The following is an 18,933-nucleotide window of genomic DNA, read 5'->3' as shown; positions in this document are numbered from 1 at the left end:
GTGAATGCACAAAAACAGCACGCAGCCTCAGCTTGAACAGTGCACGTGGGGAGCGCGATTTTCATATTCTTTTCATTTGCATGAATGCTTAGCTTCGCTCATATGCACGGCTCGCCTTCGTCGTTATCATTTCGAAGCGCAATCATTTTTTTTTTGTTCAGTACGCACAACGAAGTCTGCGATTTCGAGCCGTACAGGCTTCTCCGAGCTCACGCCGGCCTTGGTTAGCTCGTTGCTTCTACTAAAAGAGTTTTCAGGTTACCGGATTATTTTACCACGCGTCGCTAGCCTTGAAAGGAATATGTAGCTGTCGTCACGTAAAGCTGATAGCCAAACGGGCACCATTTTTTTCCACGAATTTTGCAAAAGCTGCGGCTGGCGACAAGCTTTTTTTTCTATCCTATAAAACGTGCGTAAGTAGACAAGTTACTGTTTAACTGATGGAGAAAATTCTTTTTCTTGCTCTCTTCTGATCATTGATATGCGATACTAACGAACGCAACTTTCTCTAATATTTGCAAAGCGTGGAGCTTATAACCCGCAATGCCGTCTCTGCGAAGGTAGTTAGACAGAATACAGCGAAAGTTCTTGCTGCGCTGAGAACGTTAAGCGGCGGGGAACATATTCCGTACAGTGTTGGCGGTGAAAACGTGACTGCGGCACTGCATTTTCGAAAAAACTTACTCTAAAATGCTAGTGGCTTGCAGTCCCGCTGCTCGAACAAATGTCCTGCACTAAAACGATAGCAAGCTCAGCTACGGATCTCAGTAGCACTGCATGGCTTTTTTTTGCTAAACAGATTGGCAAGCTAATGGAATTAAAACTGTTGAAGCGCATAAAATTCGAGTAAGGTCACATGCAAGCCTATCGTGGTCAAGATCACACTCGAATTTTGAATGAGCGGCACAGGTGTCGCCATACGCTTTCACCTTTAAAAAATAGCTTTGTATAAGACATTTTGGATGGGAGGGGGCTGCGGTACATTTTCTGCTGCCACTTATTAGCCGTTAGAGGCGGTGAATAGTGTGTGCAGTGCAAGCGCGCCACGTGGGAGAACCGGTGACAGAGGGCGATTATTCGCCAGAAGCTGATGATAAAAAATGACGTGCGGAGAAGATGGCGACAAGACAAAGATTTTTAAAACGATATTTATTAATACGCGGCTTACTTTTCTGGTATACGATGCCTCAAAGTAATGAAAAAAGCATGCTGCGCTTTGTTCTTTCCGATACTGTTTCGGACGCCAATAACGTAGGGCTTACGAGTTTCAATTATCCTTAGCAATGGAGTGGGAGCATTCGTTCGAACAGAGTGCAGTGCAGGCAGTGCGACTCTTTTCCACCACAATGAAGTTCCTTCAAACAAGGCGGGTACGAAGGAACAGCCCTACGGTAGCGCGTCGTATGTCTGCACCGAACTCGGAGTCTTTTTCAGGGCTCCAAGTGCCTGGCTGTAACCCGGCACTAGTGGAGAGGCGTCGAGAATTTTCAAAACACGGGGCGCATCTTCCGACGAAGTACGGTAGTGGACTGGCGGATAGCCGGTGCCGTTGAAGCCGCAGGTCTTAACGAGACCGTAGGCGCCCACGTTGTCTACGAGAAGCCAGTCGCCCAAGGACACCTCGAAGAAGGGCACGTCGTCTTCGAAAATGTCCAAAGGGTGGCATGTAGCGCCCCACAGCGTCGACTGCTGGTTCCTCGGGTGGTCGTAAGGGGGCTGCATGCATAGAGTTTCTTACTATTTAGAAACTATTTGGGCTGCATGCGTTTGTGTGTGAATACATTCCGCAGTGCCGATATTTTTTAGTTATTTATTTATTTATTTACACAATACTGCAGACCTTTTGTTTAGGTCCAATGAGGGAGGGCAGAAAGATATAACATACAGTGCAAGAACAATCAGACAGGAGTAAAAAACATGCACGACAAATAAAATTGAAGATTAGGCCTATACAGTGTCTGAAATGCATCGTGAAGTGCCTCCAAAAAGTCACCATCGGAGTCGCAGGAAATAATCAATTAATAGGACGTTTTATTTACTAAGCGCATAGTCTAATGTGCTGCTCAGGTACCCAGAAAATTGTTCGGAACGCGGAAATAATGAGGAAGTTCAACAGGTTAGCAGCCTTAACACGCAGTCACGAACGGAAGGGTTGTTTTCTCACCCCTTCACGACTTGCAGAGTGCGCGATTTAATGGGAGGCAACACGAGCAAGCAGCTAGGAAGAAAAGCTGTTTGATAAATTTCTTACGATGACGACTTGGTTGGGCACGTGTACATGTATCCTCATATAACAACATTTTCGGGCGCTGCAGGTCTGCGGGAAAAAATTTCCAAGTGTTTGCGCTCGGCTCCGTATCGCGTTGAACTCAGCTAAAGCTGTCACAGCTCTGTTGCCTGTCTTTTGCTAATGCCTAAGATGTACAGTAAAGTATAAGGCCTGCAGACTTTATGCAACCTCGGCCACCACAACGGTCACAACGGGTGGACGATGACGTGTCTGACACTTATATAAAATTAGATATTAGCACTGGAAAGAAATTTGGCTTCGATGGAAATCGAAGGAAATGGATTTTATCGCTAACATTCAAATCATCGCTCCTTCTATCGATGTGCACCTAAAAACTTGCTTGAACGTAAGCCTTGACAGTTTAAAGAAGGCAAAGTAATTTGGATATCTTCAGTCTTGTACTGCGACACATGCAGTGACATGCCTTTTAAACAGATAGCTCGAAGAAGCCAACCCGCGTAAGAAAAATTTCTCACCCACTCATGAATTGCATATTTTATTTCTATGCCTGCAAGCAAACGGCCATGTTACGTCTATTACAGCCAAATAAACAAAACGCTATCTTATGGCAAGCAGGCGTTTCCTTACGCTTAGCGGCTGGTAGCTGATGTCCACGAACGGGTATATTTCTCGTGGCAAACAGTTTTCTCTGCTTGCGTTCAAGTAGATATCGTGGCGGAGGCATGCTTTACCTGCGCAAGAATAATTAGGTCCCTTAGTTGCGCCAGGAATATGTTGCTCCAACACAATGTAACAAAACAAAATGCTTGCGCACCATCGAGGAAGAACCAGAAAAATAAAAACACGTGCATCTGGAGAGCCAATAAAATTATACCAATTACTTCAGTGTTTAATATCATGTTCGAAATAGTTTCACTATCTCGAAGCAGCCAACCTCCAGCATGCATAACGCTGAAGTTTAACTACTGTAAGTAATGACTTCTAAATTCGCGAACTCTTTACGGTACAGAGTAAGTAAGAGATATTTAGAATGACTTGTCAAAACGCATTACAGGTCGAAGCGGGATGGTCTGATTTCAAGAGAATCGCTTGATTGCTAGAACCTTAGGCTACAAGATAATAAAACTTGATTTGACGGTCACTATTCCGGAACGCGAATTTCAGCGACAGCCCAATATCGGAAGTCAACCAGATGGCGCTGTCTTCGTGTATGCAGCAACTACGTGAGCCCCATTCCCTGTCTTTGACAGCTGTAGGTTTCAGGTCGCCGAGGTCGCAGGTCACAATTCATAATGGTCATGCCAACTGGCTGACTTCCTGTCTTGAGCTGCCGCTTAAATTCTCGTTACAGTTAAGATGCAGTCAAGATGCCTCCTTTACCATCCTCGGTTTCTGCAATGTACGATTGCCCCTCTTCCGTTCGCTACAGTCATAGACTCACATTTACATGAGCTCTCGATGACTTTTTCGGTGGAAGACCTAGCACGCATTGACTGCATATGACGGCGACAAGCACCGGCTGCCTAACTCAAATATCCTCTTTATCTTGGTCATCGTTCTCCGTTGTACTGCTTAAACTATTTGATTTATTCATTTACAGAATACTGCAGACCCTAAAATGAATCCAACCAGGGGGTGAAAAAATACATAGAAAGAGACACAGCAAATTACATCGCAGAAAACTAACATATAGATAATAGGAGATTGAAAAGAACAAGAAACAACAACCATATTCAATACTTCCGAATATAAGTCCCCACACTCTTGTGGTACTCTCGCTTAAGAGGAAACATAAAACTGCGCTTGTAATTAAACAATAAGAACCAGTCATCCGCCGCATCATTACCGTCAACGTCCATTTTCTGGGTCCGCTTGGCGACCACCTTGAGAGCCGTCATGTAAGGCGCGGTCACCATGTACTGGCCGGGCTCGGCTATGATGCTTGTGCCGCTGGACTCCGGAAAATGCAAGTCCAGAGCACACCGGACGGCTTCACATATCTGCAAATGTAGTTAGCAGCTTCCAACTGGCCATTCCTGCACGTACGCTTCTCTTTTAATGCCATACATCAGGCCCCGTATGGACTCCTGATGACTGAAGCCACCTTGCAAAACTTTCGTGTTGAAGCAACACTGACCTGTAATATATTTACTAGAACTGTGCTCATCAGAATTTATAATTTTTCTTTCTCTCGCAGTTTGTTTTCGGCTGCGACGAAAATACTTATTCTTATTGCTTACTGTTTATTTCTTAAGCTTGTCCTTGTTTCGACAGTCAGGAAAATGATACGATGTATTGCTTTACTACACATATTTACCAAAATAAAAAGGACACCACTGTACATAAAATATATTTAATGGTTATGCGTGGCTTATCACCCGCAAGTGAGAAAGAAATGCGGATGGCTATAAGCATTGCAAACACAAAAGTGGCTGTGCGGTAACATGAGACTGATAGTGTAGTTCCCGTTTAACCAAGGCATACCTTTACGACAGAAAAGTAATTCAAGAGCGAGACTGCTCAGCGTTGAAAAATGAACAAGCATTGATTTCCGGGAAACAGGTGTTTAGAGAATAATTTTACTATTCTTATAACGGGAACATTTCATCAGGTTGAATACAAGTAGCGCACGTCCAGTACGTGCTTTCGCTGTAACTACACAGTGTTATAATGCTGGAGATAGAGAAAATTACAACGACAAATAAATGTTTACTGACAGCGTGCATATAAACTATGGCCCAAAAATTTATGTGTGGTTTCAGCCGTAACAAGAACGCTGACGACTGAAGGGACATTTTGCATCATCCTACAGAACGAAACGACACGCTTAACGTTAACGACGGTACAACTCAACAAGCAGCACGATCAGATCATAGTAATGTTGTTTCATAAATGAGTGAACGAACAAAACTAAATATCCTGTTTCTTAATTCAATATTTACCTGCTTAAAGGTGCCTTGCATCCTAACGCCGCCCGGGAACCCTCCGCCGATGTCAAGTACACTCATTTCTATCCCTAGTTGCGCACCGAGGTCGAACAGTTCTCGTGCAAGGCCGATTGACTCCTTGAAGATTCCTGGGCTGAACTCTATGGAGCTAACATTGACACTGGAAAACAAAGCAATACAACAATCGTTAGCGTGAAAAAGCTAAGACGTTGCATAGCGGAAGAGATCTGGCAGCTGTATTTGACCTCTTATGGTGAACTATAAGTGGGGGGCAGCGATTGATACGCGATTCTTTCCCGATTTAGAGCACTGAATTTTCGTCATACGCAGGAGGAGCTTCGCTTGAAGACCCATAAGGCTTCGTTGACGCGAGAAAGATGGTAAAGCCCTTTGTCGTGCTTGCCGACAACGGTCACGCATCGAGGAACACATTCTTCATCCCCGGTCTTCTTCGCCTGTCTGGGCATAAATTTGTTGCCAGCCCTCAATCGTATAGATCGGCGGGCCACCTTAAGCGGGAGAAAAAACTTTTGGGACGCTTAAGCCACCTTAAGAACAGAATTTGGTAACATTAGATTTTATATTTGCCGCAGCTTTTGTTGAAGCTTCTCTGGGTGTTTGTGTCAGTCTCTTTGCAATTGTCACTCCATCAATCGCCATATTCGGACTGCTTGCTCCAGTAGCAGTATTCGCTATCCTTTGACGGTGCCGGCATAAGCCTGTATAACTTGTCAGTTTTAGAGCTAGGTTGCTCACAGCCCAGTGGGCTGGTACTAATGACGCCAAAAAGTCATGTGACCTCTCTTGACCAATCATGAACTGCCAGCTACCATGGTGAGCATGTTGTAATGATGTCACAAGATCACGTGACTTCTCTTGTCTAATCCGAGTGGCTTATCATGGCAGGTTGTGAGGACGTCAAATCGTCACGTCAACGCTGTCGACCAATCAGTGAATTTCGTGATATAGGACGGTAGATTTCACTCCCGATGTGAACTCTGATCCTGCAGCATTCAAAGAGTAGGCTGCGAAGACATGGCAAATAGCACGTCAGTAGTGACAAGAAGGACCACTGGCCTGATAATTTATACTGCACGAAAAATAAAGCTAAAGAGAAAAAAAAAGGTGTACCAGAAATTTCAGAATACAGTCCACGGGCTATACATGTTTATAGGTTGAAGTTTCGCGCTTTGTGGACTATGTATAGGTGCGGACTGTAAAATATTTCCCTTAGAATATTGCCCCATATAGGAAGAAACGACCAGCGCGGTTCTTACTTGCTTACTTACTCGCACTTGCGTGCTTATTTTCTCTAATTTCTATGTCAATTTCGGGGAACCTGAATCTACGCAGAAGTGTGCATACAAGTGGGTGGTGGCTGTGCAGAAAGCGATCCTTGTCAAGTTATCGTCGATGGTCTCGCGATCACCGCCTTGGTGATGTCTGCGCCCGATGAAGAGAGAAATAGTTAAAATACCGGAGGAAGTTACTAGTAAAACACGCTGTGGTGCAAGTTTGTGTATAACCCAGTGTAGACAAAGCTCTAAAACGTAAAAAGACAGCACCTACTGGCAATAGAAAAACACGAGAAGCGCTACTTGCAACTGTTTATCCTTTACGCGGGTTACTATGTACAGCCTTGAAGGGAGGGCAATGACACAGGCTCAACCCGTTACGCAAGGAAAGGCACGCATGTGGGCACTAATTATTACTCAGATCATGAAGGGCGGTTTCATTGTTACGTATCGCTCACGAAACAGTGGTAAGACACGAATTCCAACTTTTTTCTTATAATTGACATCGAACAGATCACGTGCTGTAATGTCTTTGCTCCTCTACGATGCACTAGTATCCGGAAGCCTTGCTTACTATTCTTTTTTTTTTTACTGCGGCAGCAGTACAGTCATCTTTGGGCGCAAAACTCGTTGTCTGTGTATGTGAAGTCTACACCCTCCAGCGCCCCCAGCAGACTCGTGCGGATCAGAAAACCTCTGGGAAACCCTTTCCTCGCTATACTTTGGGTCCTCAAGAAAGGTCCGAAGTAATGTGTCTAGCCGAGGATCTTGGAACATGCGTGACTGTTTGCCTGTTTAAAATTCGACGAGTATACAAGGCTGAACCACAGGAGGAAAAGCGCTTGCTGGATTATGTATAGATAACTTCAGGATGCCCTAAAAATGAGCCCACTCTTGAACACTAACGAAAAGAGTAGAGAAGTGTTTTAGGGACAACCCTCGACTCACGCAGGCCGACAAAGGAGGATGCGTCTCCCCTATGCCGTCAAGCGTGTTCTGGGAAAAGACGGTGAAAGCCACCGACGAGAATTTCAAGACAATAGATAATAAACTAGGAGAGATAAGAAGTCGAACCATTTCTTTGCGTGAAAAACCTCCGCTTGAGGAAGCTTGCAAACGGTATCAGGGACTGCAAGTGTAAATGTTTAAATTCACCGCTAAAACCCCTAAAGAACGTACGACATTCAGGTGCATAGTTAGCGAAAGACAAAACCTGGCAAAACCAAGTTAATCGCTACATTCTGAAGCCGATGGGTTCTTTCGTAGTAGACGATTCGTTTTCAGTCAGAAATTGTCGAGGGTGGCGGTGAATGGAGGGTCAGCCCCTAGTTAGAGCTGGGAAGGGGGGGGGGGGGGGGGGGGGGGGGGGAAGGCTGGTGGGTGATATTTCTTGATGATCGAGGCAACACACTACGAGGCTACAGACACAGACGCTGTCGTTTTCACTGTTGTGACTCCGGCACTGCTTCCTCAGTAGGAGAGTAAATGTGAAACAAAGCTCCCCGAAATTAGTATACAGTGCAGGAGCAAACACTTACAAAAATGCACATTACGTTGCAATTAACTGTTTATGGAGTCTATATAAGGTATATTAATACTCAAATCCTAAAGAGTTTCTTCTGTAAAAAGTCAATATGGTCTTGACTGATATGACCAAATAGAAAGGTAATTGGCGAAAACTTAATTAAAACTCAATCCACGACGTCACGTCAAGAGGTCAATGCCTATCATACGTAAAAAAAAGAACGGGTATGTATTAAAACTGCCTCGTTTGCGATACATAATTACGAAAGGGCCTTTCTTGATCTGTGTGAATGTTGTTTATCAACACGTGTGCCTTCCCTCGAATACTGTGTTCTTATAGTGCGTCCCTCTGCCATTGCCCTACTTACCCCTCTCATGCCTATGTAATGACCGACTCTGATTGCGAATAAACAGTATCAAGCAGCGTTTGTACTGCCGTGCTCTAATTAATACGCGCTGTCATTTTCCGCCTGCACTCACACCTTGAAATTCTGGGCAAGCGCATTTTTAAAGCGTAAGCTGATTATGAATGCCTTTTTTTTTTCACATATCGTAAGGCGGCACCATAGTCAATATATACGCAGATCTCCCAGTGACACGCTTGTATTTCCTCCTATTAATTATTAAAAACGCACCTCATTCCGCAGTTGTGTCACAATTACAAGTAATGGCAAATAAAGCTTGACTTTAAAGAATTACGAGTCTTCTTTGCAAGTAGAAGCGACCGGCTTTTAACATTACTAGTCCCATTACGAAAAAAGCCGGCGGCGTGTGCGTGTGTCTACTCGAAGTTAGTGCAGAAAATCCCAGCGATTAGAGAAAAAAAATAGGGTGACGTCATCAAGCGGCCGTAAGGCGCACACAGCAAGCCGAGCACCGCCACCTCAGACAGTCCTATAGATGTCGTTAAACTATATATACTCGCCACTGGCCGACACTTTGCAGACAAGATTCGTACCAAAATTGTGACGCAAACGTTTATTGCACAGCGTTCCGAGTGATGTCACACTATTTCTCGTTGCATGTAGCTTACACGCGCTAGTCAAGTTTGAGGCTAGCTTGCCACAGGGATTCGAGCCGACCCCATAAGCACCTTAAACTGTATGCCTTCCCAGACTGTTTGTCCTTTCCCTTAAGACGCGGTTGAGGTGTCCACCGAGATGTGAGACAGTTACTGCGCCATTTCATTTCCTCAAAAAGTAATTTCCATAACGAAATTGTGGTGCAACCGTTCGTCGCCCAGCGTTCCGGGTATTTCCATACGCGCGTGTGTGTGTGCGGCTGGTGTGTGTTTGGGTGGGTGTCAATACACCCAGGGGGACAGTAATGCTTTCTCATTTCCACTTGTAAGCAATCTAAAGTATCTCTACCCATTTTTGTTTTGCCTCCGACTGCTCGTATGATAACAATGTGCGCTTGCGCATACATGTTCATGCGGCGCCCCTAGACCCTAGTCTCCGCAAGCAATGTAGCGAGCGCGGGCAGTCCTGTAAAAAAAAATTATGTTTCTTTTTAGCCGAAAGGCGGTCCTTGCTATAGTACACTCCGGCTGAAGAGAGTAAACCAAAAATTTTTGTACGCAAATTCTAACGCTACCTCATTGGAATTTCATTCCTAGATTACAAAAGTCACGGCATACACATTCGTTTTTATTCACATAAACAACGCCTACGAAGAAGCACGCGCGATACCCGTATATATCGCAAGAGTAGTAGGTTAACTCACGCAATGCCAACGACGGTGTGGCCGGCATCCATGGCAGCCTGCAGAACGCCTTTGGCTTCCTTGAAACGACATCCATACTTTGGCCGAAATCTCGTTCTGTATGCCTTTCCTTCCCCTCTAAACCTAAGGAGAAGTCTGAAAACAATATTTCTGACGATTAGAGGCATTCGCTAACGCGCACGTCTGAGTCGAAGCGGACGGCTACGCTTACCTTAAGTTTGAATGGATGCACGCGGTGTTCTGTTCAAAAACACAGGGATTTCACCCAATTCTATTATGTGTTGGGACTGCGATAGCAATCGAAGCAAAGGCGCTACGGACAAGCTCGGTTTTCTGTTACCACTTGCGACCAGAGAATTGAAGCCAAAGAGCTCTAGAAAATGACTTTCATTTGATTTTCTGATGGGAAGCAGTTTCTTTCAAGATTGTCTTGGATTACGTGTATCGCTCTCCAAAAAATACATCTCTACGCTATCAGAAACGCATTTGGAGAAGAGTATATTGGTTCAGGCCACTTAAGGTCTTTTAACACCTTCTAGGCAATAAACAGGCGCCTTTGGTTTTCGTCCCTATTGAAATGCTGTCAGTGCGTTCATGAATTAAACCCGCGAATTCAAGTTCATTAAAAAAAAATGAAATGTCACTGCTACGGCTGTGAAGCAGTTTTAATGTTTAGGCATGGCGAGCCGTAAAAAATGACTGAATAATCATTTAGAGGTAACGCTAAGTAGTGTAATACACGTGTATGTGACTTTTTTCATTCGGCTCTCGGAACCTAGAGCTACTGACAGACGAGAGCACTATCCAAAAGGCCGAGCGGAAGAAACCACCATATCTCTCCTGTTTGCGTTTGCCAAACCAATTATTCAAGGGTTACTGCCATTCGAGCGTCTTTGCCGGCCGCTTCTTTGCTTGTGTAGGAGGGGCCTTCTTGTACAAAATGTGTAATTTTCCTCTTCCACTGCTGCGTTAACAGGCCCGGGCAGGGCCTCATGCCAAGCTGGCGGCAGTGAGCCACTTTCGGGCTTTGAGCCTCGACCATGAGCTGGGCTTGGGCTGGCCTCGGACCTCGGAATGAGGCCTGTGCAGTGATACAGTGCGCGCAAGCTCTACGTATGGATGTCCTATCTCTGTGCATACAACCTGGCATTCTTGTCGGAAATCTTCTGGAGCTCTTCCACACAGTCGAAGGTCATCAAAGTCACCCCGATATTTTTGGCAAATTCAAGATGAGACGCTTGCTTGGCTGGATTCGCATAAATGATCCGACTGGGAGCCACTCCACTGTTGACGACCGCTTCAATTTCTACCTGTCGGGGCGAAGGCGAAAAAATTGTGAATCCACGAAAATCAAATACTTCGCAAGGAATGTAATGGAGTCTGTAAACAGTAAGTTAATATTGTATAATAGTCGAACATTGCACTTGAGCAAGCCGGTCCCAGAGTAGCACTGAATATCGCTGTGAGAAGTAAATCATGAAGTGCACCCCACAGCGTTTACGTGTAAGAGGTCGTTGTTTTAGGCCTACAGAAATTCAAACAATCTGGTAGGTGCAGCTTGCGTGGAAATAAAAGGCAACGGGGAAAGAAGCAGGCACTTTAATGAACTGTGCAGACATGGAGGTAACGGTACATTCACTTTCTACGTAGGGTATACTGTGAACCAGCTTGTCTAAAAAACTTATTCCAGCCCCGATATCGTCTCTACTATGGCTTCTCGTGAACTACAGCCACTTTAACAGTATGACAAAGAATGAGTGCGTAGTGAAGGAAATGGCGCTTTTGTGCATTTACACACCACGAAAAAGGGAAAAGACGTGTGTGCAGCAGCCTTGCATCGACATTAGGCGCGAAGTCAAGCACGCGGTACAAGAGTTTCTTTACTACTATTGGTATCATAATCTGTACCATAACGTGCGCTACACGAGGTGCACATTATGTCCGTGACGACATGCGCCACCAAGGGAAAGGGTCCTACCCTCGCCTTCGTATCACATATAAAACTACTTTGGCGCCAGAGAGGCGCCTCTTCCTTACAGGGTCGGCCCTAGCGGGCCATGTTCCCGATGTTGCTGCGAATGCGAGCACGCCTGTTCCAGCAGGCGTGCTTAGACAGGGTGATGCTGCCGGAATAAGAGTTCCTGCGACGGTGGAGCACCTGCTTCATCGTCGCAAGCAGGGGCCGTGTGACAGTGCGGCTCCTGCCATACTAAGAGTTGCGCGCCAGTGTTGTGCGCGATATTTGTGCGCGGAATTGGTGCGCATTCTTCCTCCCGCGTGCTTACCTCGCGCGTTTGGACCCTCCTGAACTTTTTAATTTGGACACTTTGGATTTAGGACACTTGCGTTGCTTGTGAGTATATGTATGTGTGTTGCATCGGGCGACATCGGTCGCCGTAGTGTTTCTTCTGTTTTGTAGAGGGATGGCTGTCCCTTGTATGCTCCGAGGTCGAAATAAACTTCTCTTCACGACTGAGCAATAGAAGCTGGGTGATTTACTTTGCATCACTTACCGACCCGTGTGATGCACTTTTAAGCATTGTGACTAACATTTCATGCGCCCAGACTACGAGACTTGGGAAGCTTTTCTCTCAAACTACAGTTTCTTTTTCTGCCGTTTGTGGCTTTCTGGAGGTGATATCAACGTATTATCTTACAAAGTCACTCACTCTTAGGGCACATGCCCCTGCATGCCTTTCTCTTCATTGTCGTGGCCAAACATGCCGTGTTCAATTGATGGAAATTCCGACATGAGTATTCATTCTTCCACAGTTAGTTCCTTCTCACCTTGTTCGAACAGTCGAAGTTCACTCCTTCGGATGCCAGAGTTTGCAGAATAACCGGGTCGGTGCATGCCTTCAGTGCTGAAACGAACGAGCCAACATGTACCCTCGTTCACTACATACCTTTCAGGCCCGCGCTTTCAATGTAACGCACAGAAACAAAAAAAAAAGTTATAGCTCGACAGTCGGTAAAAACAGTCGGTAAATCTAGTTATTCAATTTGATATACCCGACTAAACGATACAGATGCGATACAAGAAGTGAGGAAAGTAATGAATTTTAAGTTACAGCGTTCAGCGCAAAAAGGCAACAAATTATTTTAATCAAATCTCTGATTCATCATTAAGAAATTCCCAGAAACGTTGAAAATGAATTAATAAAATTACAGAAACTACGTTATTTTGACAGCGCGTTGTGAGTGACCTTTCGCCCATTCCTAATGATGCAGTTATTGAGAGAGAACTTGAGTTTGCGCCTGAATAAATTCCAGTAGTGTTCCCTCTCCCGTGCTGTAGTTTTTCTTTAACCGTCCGAATGGAAAAATGCTGCATTAAATGCAAGTGTGGAATGCCCACCTCCTAAAAGCACATCTCTTTCTGATACTGCCCCTTCCTGCGTCATGGCTCTTCTGCTAGAGGTGAATGGTCTGCAGCCATCGTAGAAAGGTGGCAGACCAAGCTTTGTGAACTAAAGTGTTAACATTTCCTCGAACACCTTTACTTTACCTTTCTAAACAGCGTTTCCGTTTGCCGCGAAAGGGTGTTGTCAGTATAAAATAGGCTTCAAGACCTCGCATATCCGAGTTTGAAGAGCCGTGTTCATTTCAGCATCGAAATTTCTAATGACGAATCTCGGTCGTAATTCTGACGAGGTCTCACAGCTCACCGAAGTGCGGAACGACGCGGGGTAACTCCTGACGCCACATCTGCACCCTCCGTTTCAGCTCGCGCAGATCACAGATGAAGAAGGCGTTATCTTCTTCCTGGAATATGGGAATTTGTGCTAGGCTTAAGAGCAACGTCACGTTGGAACCGCAAAATGCGAATTGCGTACCTTTTAACTTGCACATAGAACTGCCATCTTTTTTTCTATGAATTATTGTGTGCACACAGAGAGGTACACGAATCTACTTTCATTTGAAAACAAGCTGGTTTGAGTGCTAGTTATAGGTGGTACCGACTTCCTATGTCCTCTGGTGGTTTCTGCGTGAAACATTCACCTGCGATTTCGTGACTTCCCTCTATTAAAGAAGAAATTACAGGTAACGCGTCTGCGTTCAATACGCGACGTTATGCCAATTCAGTTTTTTGCAGTCTTTCACCCAAGAGCTCTGCACACACCTAGAGCAAGATGCAGGTGCACCTCATGAAAAAAACTGATGTACGGCACGTATTCCCTACTTGCCAATATAGTGATTGGTTATGGTGCCTAGGTAAGTTATATAAGACGCTTGCAGCCTTTCTTTCACAATTTTCACGAGAACATATCGCCTGTTCTCAGATTTTTCTAGCGGCAGCGGAGGGCTATCGGACTGGGCGGTCACTGACAATTCTTACTGATTCACAAGCAGCCTGCCGCAACTATCTTTGCGGCAGAGTCGGTCACCGAGCGCTCCGCATACTCCGCTCTGTAGACTGCAAGACGCAACAAACACATGCAAAACCACACAAGCCGATCAAACATAAGATCATCTGGGTACCGGGGCACACGGGGATGGCAGGAAACCAAGAGGCAGACAGGATAGCTAGAGGATATACTAACTACCGAACATCCAACGTCAACGACCTTGAGGAATCCCTGCCAGTACCTCAGGAATACTCGGCCATACTCAACAACTACAAAGGCAGCAGGATGCGGTACCCACCACCGCACAAATCTTTAAACGAAGAAGAGGCTGTCACATGGAGACAACTTCAAACGGGGTCATATCCAAATCTAAACACACTAAGTAAAATTCACCCCACACTTTATGCACACAATTGTCCGTGGTGCCATGAAAAACCTACACTGTATCACATCACATGGGCATGTCAAAAAGTCGACATCGTCCCAGTTATACAAAACCCAAGTGTGGAGCAATGGGAGGGTCTGCTCTCCAGCGACTGCCGCGATGACCAGATCGGTTTGATACAGCGAGCTCAGCTGACGGCAGCATCCAGCGGAGCCCTGGAATAGGGGCAACCGACCGTTGCGGATGGACTCATCTGACCACATAAAAAAACCTTGTGCTAGAGCCGAATAAAGTTATCCTATCCTATCCTATGAACGAAAATGAAAAATTGTTTTGTGGAAAGGAAATGACGAAGTATCTGTCTCGCATATTTCGATGGACACGCGAACCGCACCATAAGGGAAGGGGTAAACGGGGGAGTGAAAGCAGAAAGGAAGAAAGAGGTGCCGTAGTGGAGGTCTCCGGAATAATTTCGACCACCTGGGGATCTTTAACGTGCATCGACATCGCACAGCACACGGGCACCTTTTTGCATTCCGCCTCCATTGGAACGCGGCCGCTGCGGTCGAGTTCGAAGCCGGGTACTCCGGGGTTGGTTGCGACTGAGAGAAGGATGAAAAGGAAAAGTGCACGGTCCTGCGACTGGCTCAAGCCGAGCCACCACCGCTGCGACGTGCAGATAGAAGAGAGTTGAAACATAAGAGGAAAGAGAAAAATGGCTGTGGCTTAGCTTGGTTAAGTCCGGTAATTGCGAAAGCAATATCCGTAGCAAGGCCATGGTTCAGCTGGTAGTGTAGCTGGTGGTGGTGGTTGTGGTTAGACTTGTGGTGATGCATCGGTTATACAATCGAATCCAATGCAATGCAATGCAATGCAATGCAATCCAATCCAATCCAATCCAATCCAATCCAATTAAATCCAATTAAATCCAATCCATTTCAATCCAATACAATACAATAAAATACAGTACAATACAATACAATACAATATGCTAATATGGTAGCTACCGGTCTCGCTACGCGACGGGCTGAAAGTACAACTAGTATTGCTTTCGCAATAAAAGAGAAAGTAAAGACGCGCGTCGCAACAACCGCGTCCGCCGAAGCGGACGCTGACTGAATAAACAGAGAAGCGGCCGTAGCCCCTCTAAACCTCCCGGGTACTCCGGCTCAGTAGAAGAGTGCCTTATCCACTGAGCCACCGCGGCGGGTCAGGATTTTATCTGCAATTGCAAGATTTCGGCTAGTTTTCGGTCAGGCAGGCAGGCATAATTCTATGCAAGGGTGGCTGAAATGAAGGCAAACTACAAAGACTTTGAACATCAGTGGGATGGAATTGCACTTTATTTCCTGTTTAGGTGGTAAAATGTTGATACATTTTTTGTTTGCGCCAATTCGATCTTTTCGCTAGATTTATGGCGTTTAGAAAGGAAAGCGTAATCAAAAGATATCTTTGAACAGCTTGCGGAACTCCCGCCTCATAAACACCCGAAAACTGAATGTCAAATGCAAGCAAAAATGCAAGTAAAAATTTGGTGCCCACTCCTTAAAACACGGGTCATCCTACAAACACATAAAAAGGTGTCGGAATGCCGGTGCATGTATGTATACCGGGACGTACTTGTGTTTGCACCACCTTCAAGGCAATGTCGCGAACTGTGCCTTGCACGTGCACATATGAGGAGCCATTCCAGTTCCCATCCATTCTTTTGGTAGCCTTCCTTGTTAAGAAAAGAAAAACAGAACGGTCACAATTTATTAAGAGAGAACAAAAAATTTTCATAATTATATGAGCAAGCAGTGCACAGTCGTAACTGCATATAGCACCGTCGATGTCAAATAATTGTATATTAAAAACTACCTCATCAACCATTGGAATTTTCTTTGATTTGAGCGTTTATTTCTTCACCCAACGTCACTCTCGTGTCGCAAGCTACCGGGGCATGTTCGTTCGAGACAGCGCCCGTAGTCCCTGCCGCTACAAGCGGCTCACGTCCGATGCTGGCGAATCATGACACGCAACATTTCAATTGTGGCTGCAAAGCAGTCGGCCAGCATGCGAATGATACGAAATAATGGTATGCGTTGCAACAAATGCATATTGGCATAGCATGGTATGGTTGTGGTGTGGTATGGTATGGTATATTATAGCATGGTATGGTGTGGCGTGGTGTGGTGTGGTATGGTATGGTATGGTATGGTATGGTATGGTATGGTATGGTATGGTATGGTATGGAAGGATATAGTATAATAATATCGTTTGGTGTGGTATGGTATGGTACAGTATTTTATATTGGATTCAACATATCGAAGCTGCTCATGGGCTATGAAAGATGCTAAAGTGCAGGGCTCGGGTTTGATTTTGAACAGCTAGGGTTCTTTAACGTGTCCTTACATCATACAGCACTCGGACGTTTCTGCATTGCGCCTTGATCAAAGTGCGGGTGCCGTAGTCGGGATTTGATACCGGGACCCTGGGCTCAGCAGTCGAAGGCCTCAGCCACCAAGTCACCTGGTGCGTTAAATAAATGCATAAAAATCTCGCAAATCTGGGTCTAAACCAATTATGACAGCCTCATCTGCAACTCAGCGTTGTTCAGTACGTCTGAAATAGAACACTAAGCTCGGGAAAAGTGAGTTTTAAATCATGTTTGTACCTCAATCGATAACGGGTTGAGGACCTTGTGCATCCCATTCTATTACCAATGACACTAAACCGGCGTATAGAGGCAGTTACTTCGGCTGCTGGATAACTTGTTTGCTCGGTCACTCCTGCCAAGTCAGACCTCCGTGCTCCACAGAATGCGCCATCTCCTATGACTTCCGACTTCGTGCGATGGCCTAGCACCTTCACTCGAGTGAACGGTTTATGGTTTATGGTGTTTAACGTCCCAAAGCGACTAAGGCTATGAGAGACGCAATAGTGGAGGGCTCCGGAAATTTCGACCACCTGGGGTTCTTTAGCGTGCACTGACATCGCACAGTACACGGGCCTCTAGAATTTCCCCTCCAATGAAATTCAACCACCACGGCCGGGATCGAACCCGCATTTTTCGGGTCAGCGGCTGAGCACCATAACCACTGAGCCACCGCGGCGGCACTCGAGTCAACGCTCCGCAGCACAAAGTCTTAAGTGTGTATATTCAAAAAGGCCTTCCACCTACTCAGTCACTATCAGGCCAAGCGCGGAAACAAAAAAAAGAAAGAAAAGCCAAGAGATTTTCTTTTCTCCTCGCCATTGAGGAAGTGAAAACGACACCCCCTACAAGATCATTCTACTGTGCAGAGTATTTTTCGCGAACGCTCACTTCGAGGTTCACCTGGGGCCTCATTACAGCAGGAGTTATTGATACGACGGTAGGGATTTCGTGTGCAAGAACGTCTGCAGTGGGATGGCCTTTTCGTTGAAGACGTACGGGGGTTCTGACGCCATTTGTCTTTGCAAAATCTCTAGCACTGGTTTTTGTCTCTCGTTCCTTCTCTCTTCTCTTCCCTTTTTATCCCCTCATTCCCTTCCCCAGTGCAGGGTAGCCAACCGGAAACCTTTCTGGTTAACATCCCTGCCTTTCCCCCTCTCTATCTCTCTCTCTCTCTCTAGCACTGGTTGTGCTACAACAAACCAGAGGAAAGTTTCGCGAACCAGACGCCACTGAAGCCGTACCTTGTTTTTGTGCCCTGGGACCAGTGGCCTCGTTAAATCTGTCTACGAATAGGTTCGGGTTCGCATTGTAGTCGCAACCAAAATCTTTACAGTTCTCTTCTGACCAATGATGAGAATGCTACGTTTGTGTGCCGGCGACTAGGGGCTCTCCAAAATGTGGCCTGTGTATGGCCCCGCATCACACTGATCTTGGAATACGTGCCCAAATGAAATGGAAGAGAATGTGTTGTACTGCCACTTCTCTACCTCAGAGGAGAGGAGGCGAATAGACCGGTACGTTCATTAAAGGCGCGTCTAAAGAAGGTTGCACAGCAGTGTTTCGAGATCGTAAGCGAACAAAAGCATGGGCGAATTAAAGGAAAATGCTGCGAAGTGCTTCGTCATTGGCGAGGTATAATTGATAGTTACCTGTCTGCGACGCTGTGAAACGGGAGACTTCGTTCTTGGCTTTAAGAAAATGTGCGGCTACCTGAGGTTCGGGTCTGTCCTCTATCCTAAGAACTTTGGAGCTGGTCGTGCGTTTCCTAACGAACTGAGTCACACTGCAGACTGATAAGCCGCTCTGCGGGAGCTGCTCTGCGCCAGACGGCGCAGCGTAGCCGATGAAAACCGCTTTGCTGTTCAATGCTGCCGTGTATACGTGCTGGCAAGCGCACTCATTGCCTTACTGGGACCATCTGCATGTTCGCTGCTTCTACTTACAGGTGCGACAGGTCTGCCAGAGCAAATGCGCTGCTTTAAAGTTTAGGCCAGCTGTGCTCTAAAAAATATCGTTCGTGACCCGACAAGTGCGCCA

At 45.8% G+C, this 18,933-nt stretch overlaps 1 protein-coding gene across 2 annotated transcripts in view; it reads right to left on the bottom strand.

Moving 5' to 3' along the window:
* Positions 1–1,191: 1,191 nt before the first annotated feature.
* LOC149340925 (ornithine decarboxylase-like) overlaps positions 1,192–18,933 on the bottom strand; it is a 43,239-nt gene continuing 25,497 nt past the window's right edge. The window contains exons 2-10 of one of the 2 annotated variants that reach the window (XM_089549871.1): positions 16,098–16,197; positions 13,412–13,508; positions 12,531–12,607; positions 10,887–11,053; positions 9,744–9,878; positions 5,194–5,359; positions 4,098–4,251; positions 2,879–2,982; positions 1,192–1,716 (exon numbers count right to left, since the gene is read on the bottom strand). In XM_089549871.1, the coding sequence (XP_089405997.1) occupies positions 1,387–1,716; positions 2,879–2,982; positions 4,098–4,251; positions 5,194–5,359; positions 9,744–9,878; positions 10,887–11,053; positions 12,531–12,607; positions 13,412–13,508; positions 16,098–16,181 (1,314 nt within the window). In that variant the 5' untranslated portion in view covers positions 16,182–16,197 and the 3' untranslated portion in view covers positions 1,192–1,386. The remainder of the gene's footprint in view (positions 1,717–2,878; positions 2,983–4,097; positions 4,252–5,193; positions 5,360–9,743; positions 9,879–10,886; positions 11,054–12,530; positions 12,608–13,411; positions 13,509–16,097; positions 16,198–18,933) is intronic. The other variant, XM_089549870.1, reaches the window with a different exon arrangement.

Source organism: Amblyomma mixtum, chromosome 6 (genome assembly GCF_055824585.1).
Source record: "Amblyomma mixtum isolate Tamu chromosome 6, ASM5582458v1, whole genome shotgun sequence".
In the NCBI taxonomy this organism is placed as follows: Eukaryota; Metazoa; Arthropoda; class Arachnida; order Ixodida; family Ixodidae; genus Amblyomma; species Amblyomma mixtum.
This window is presented reverse-complemented; position numbering and strand designations above follow the sequence as displayed.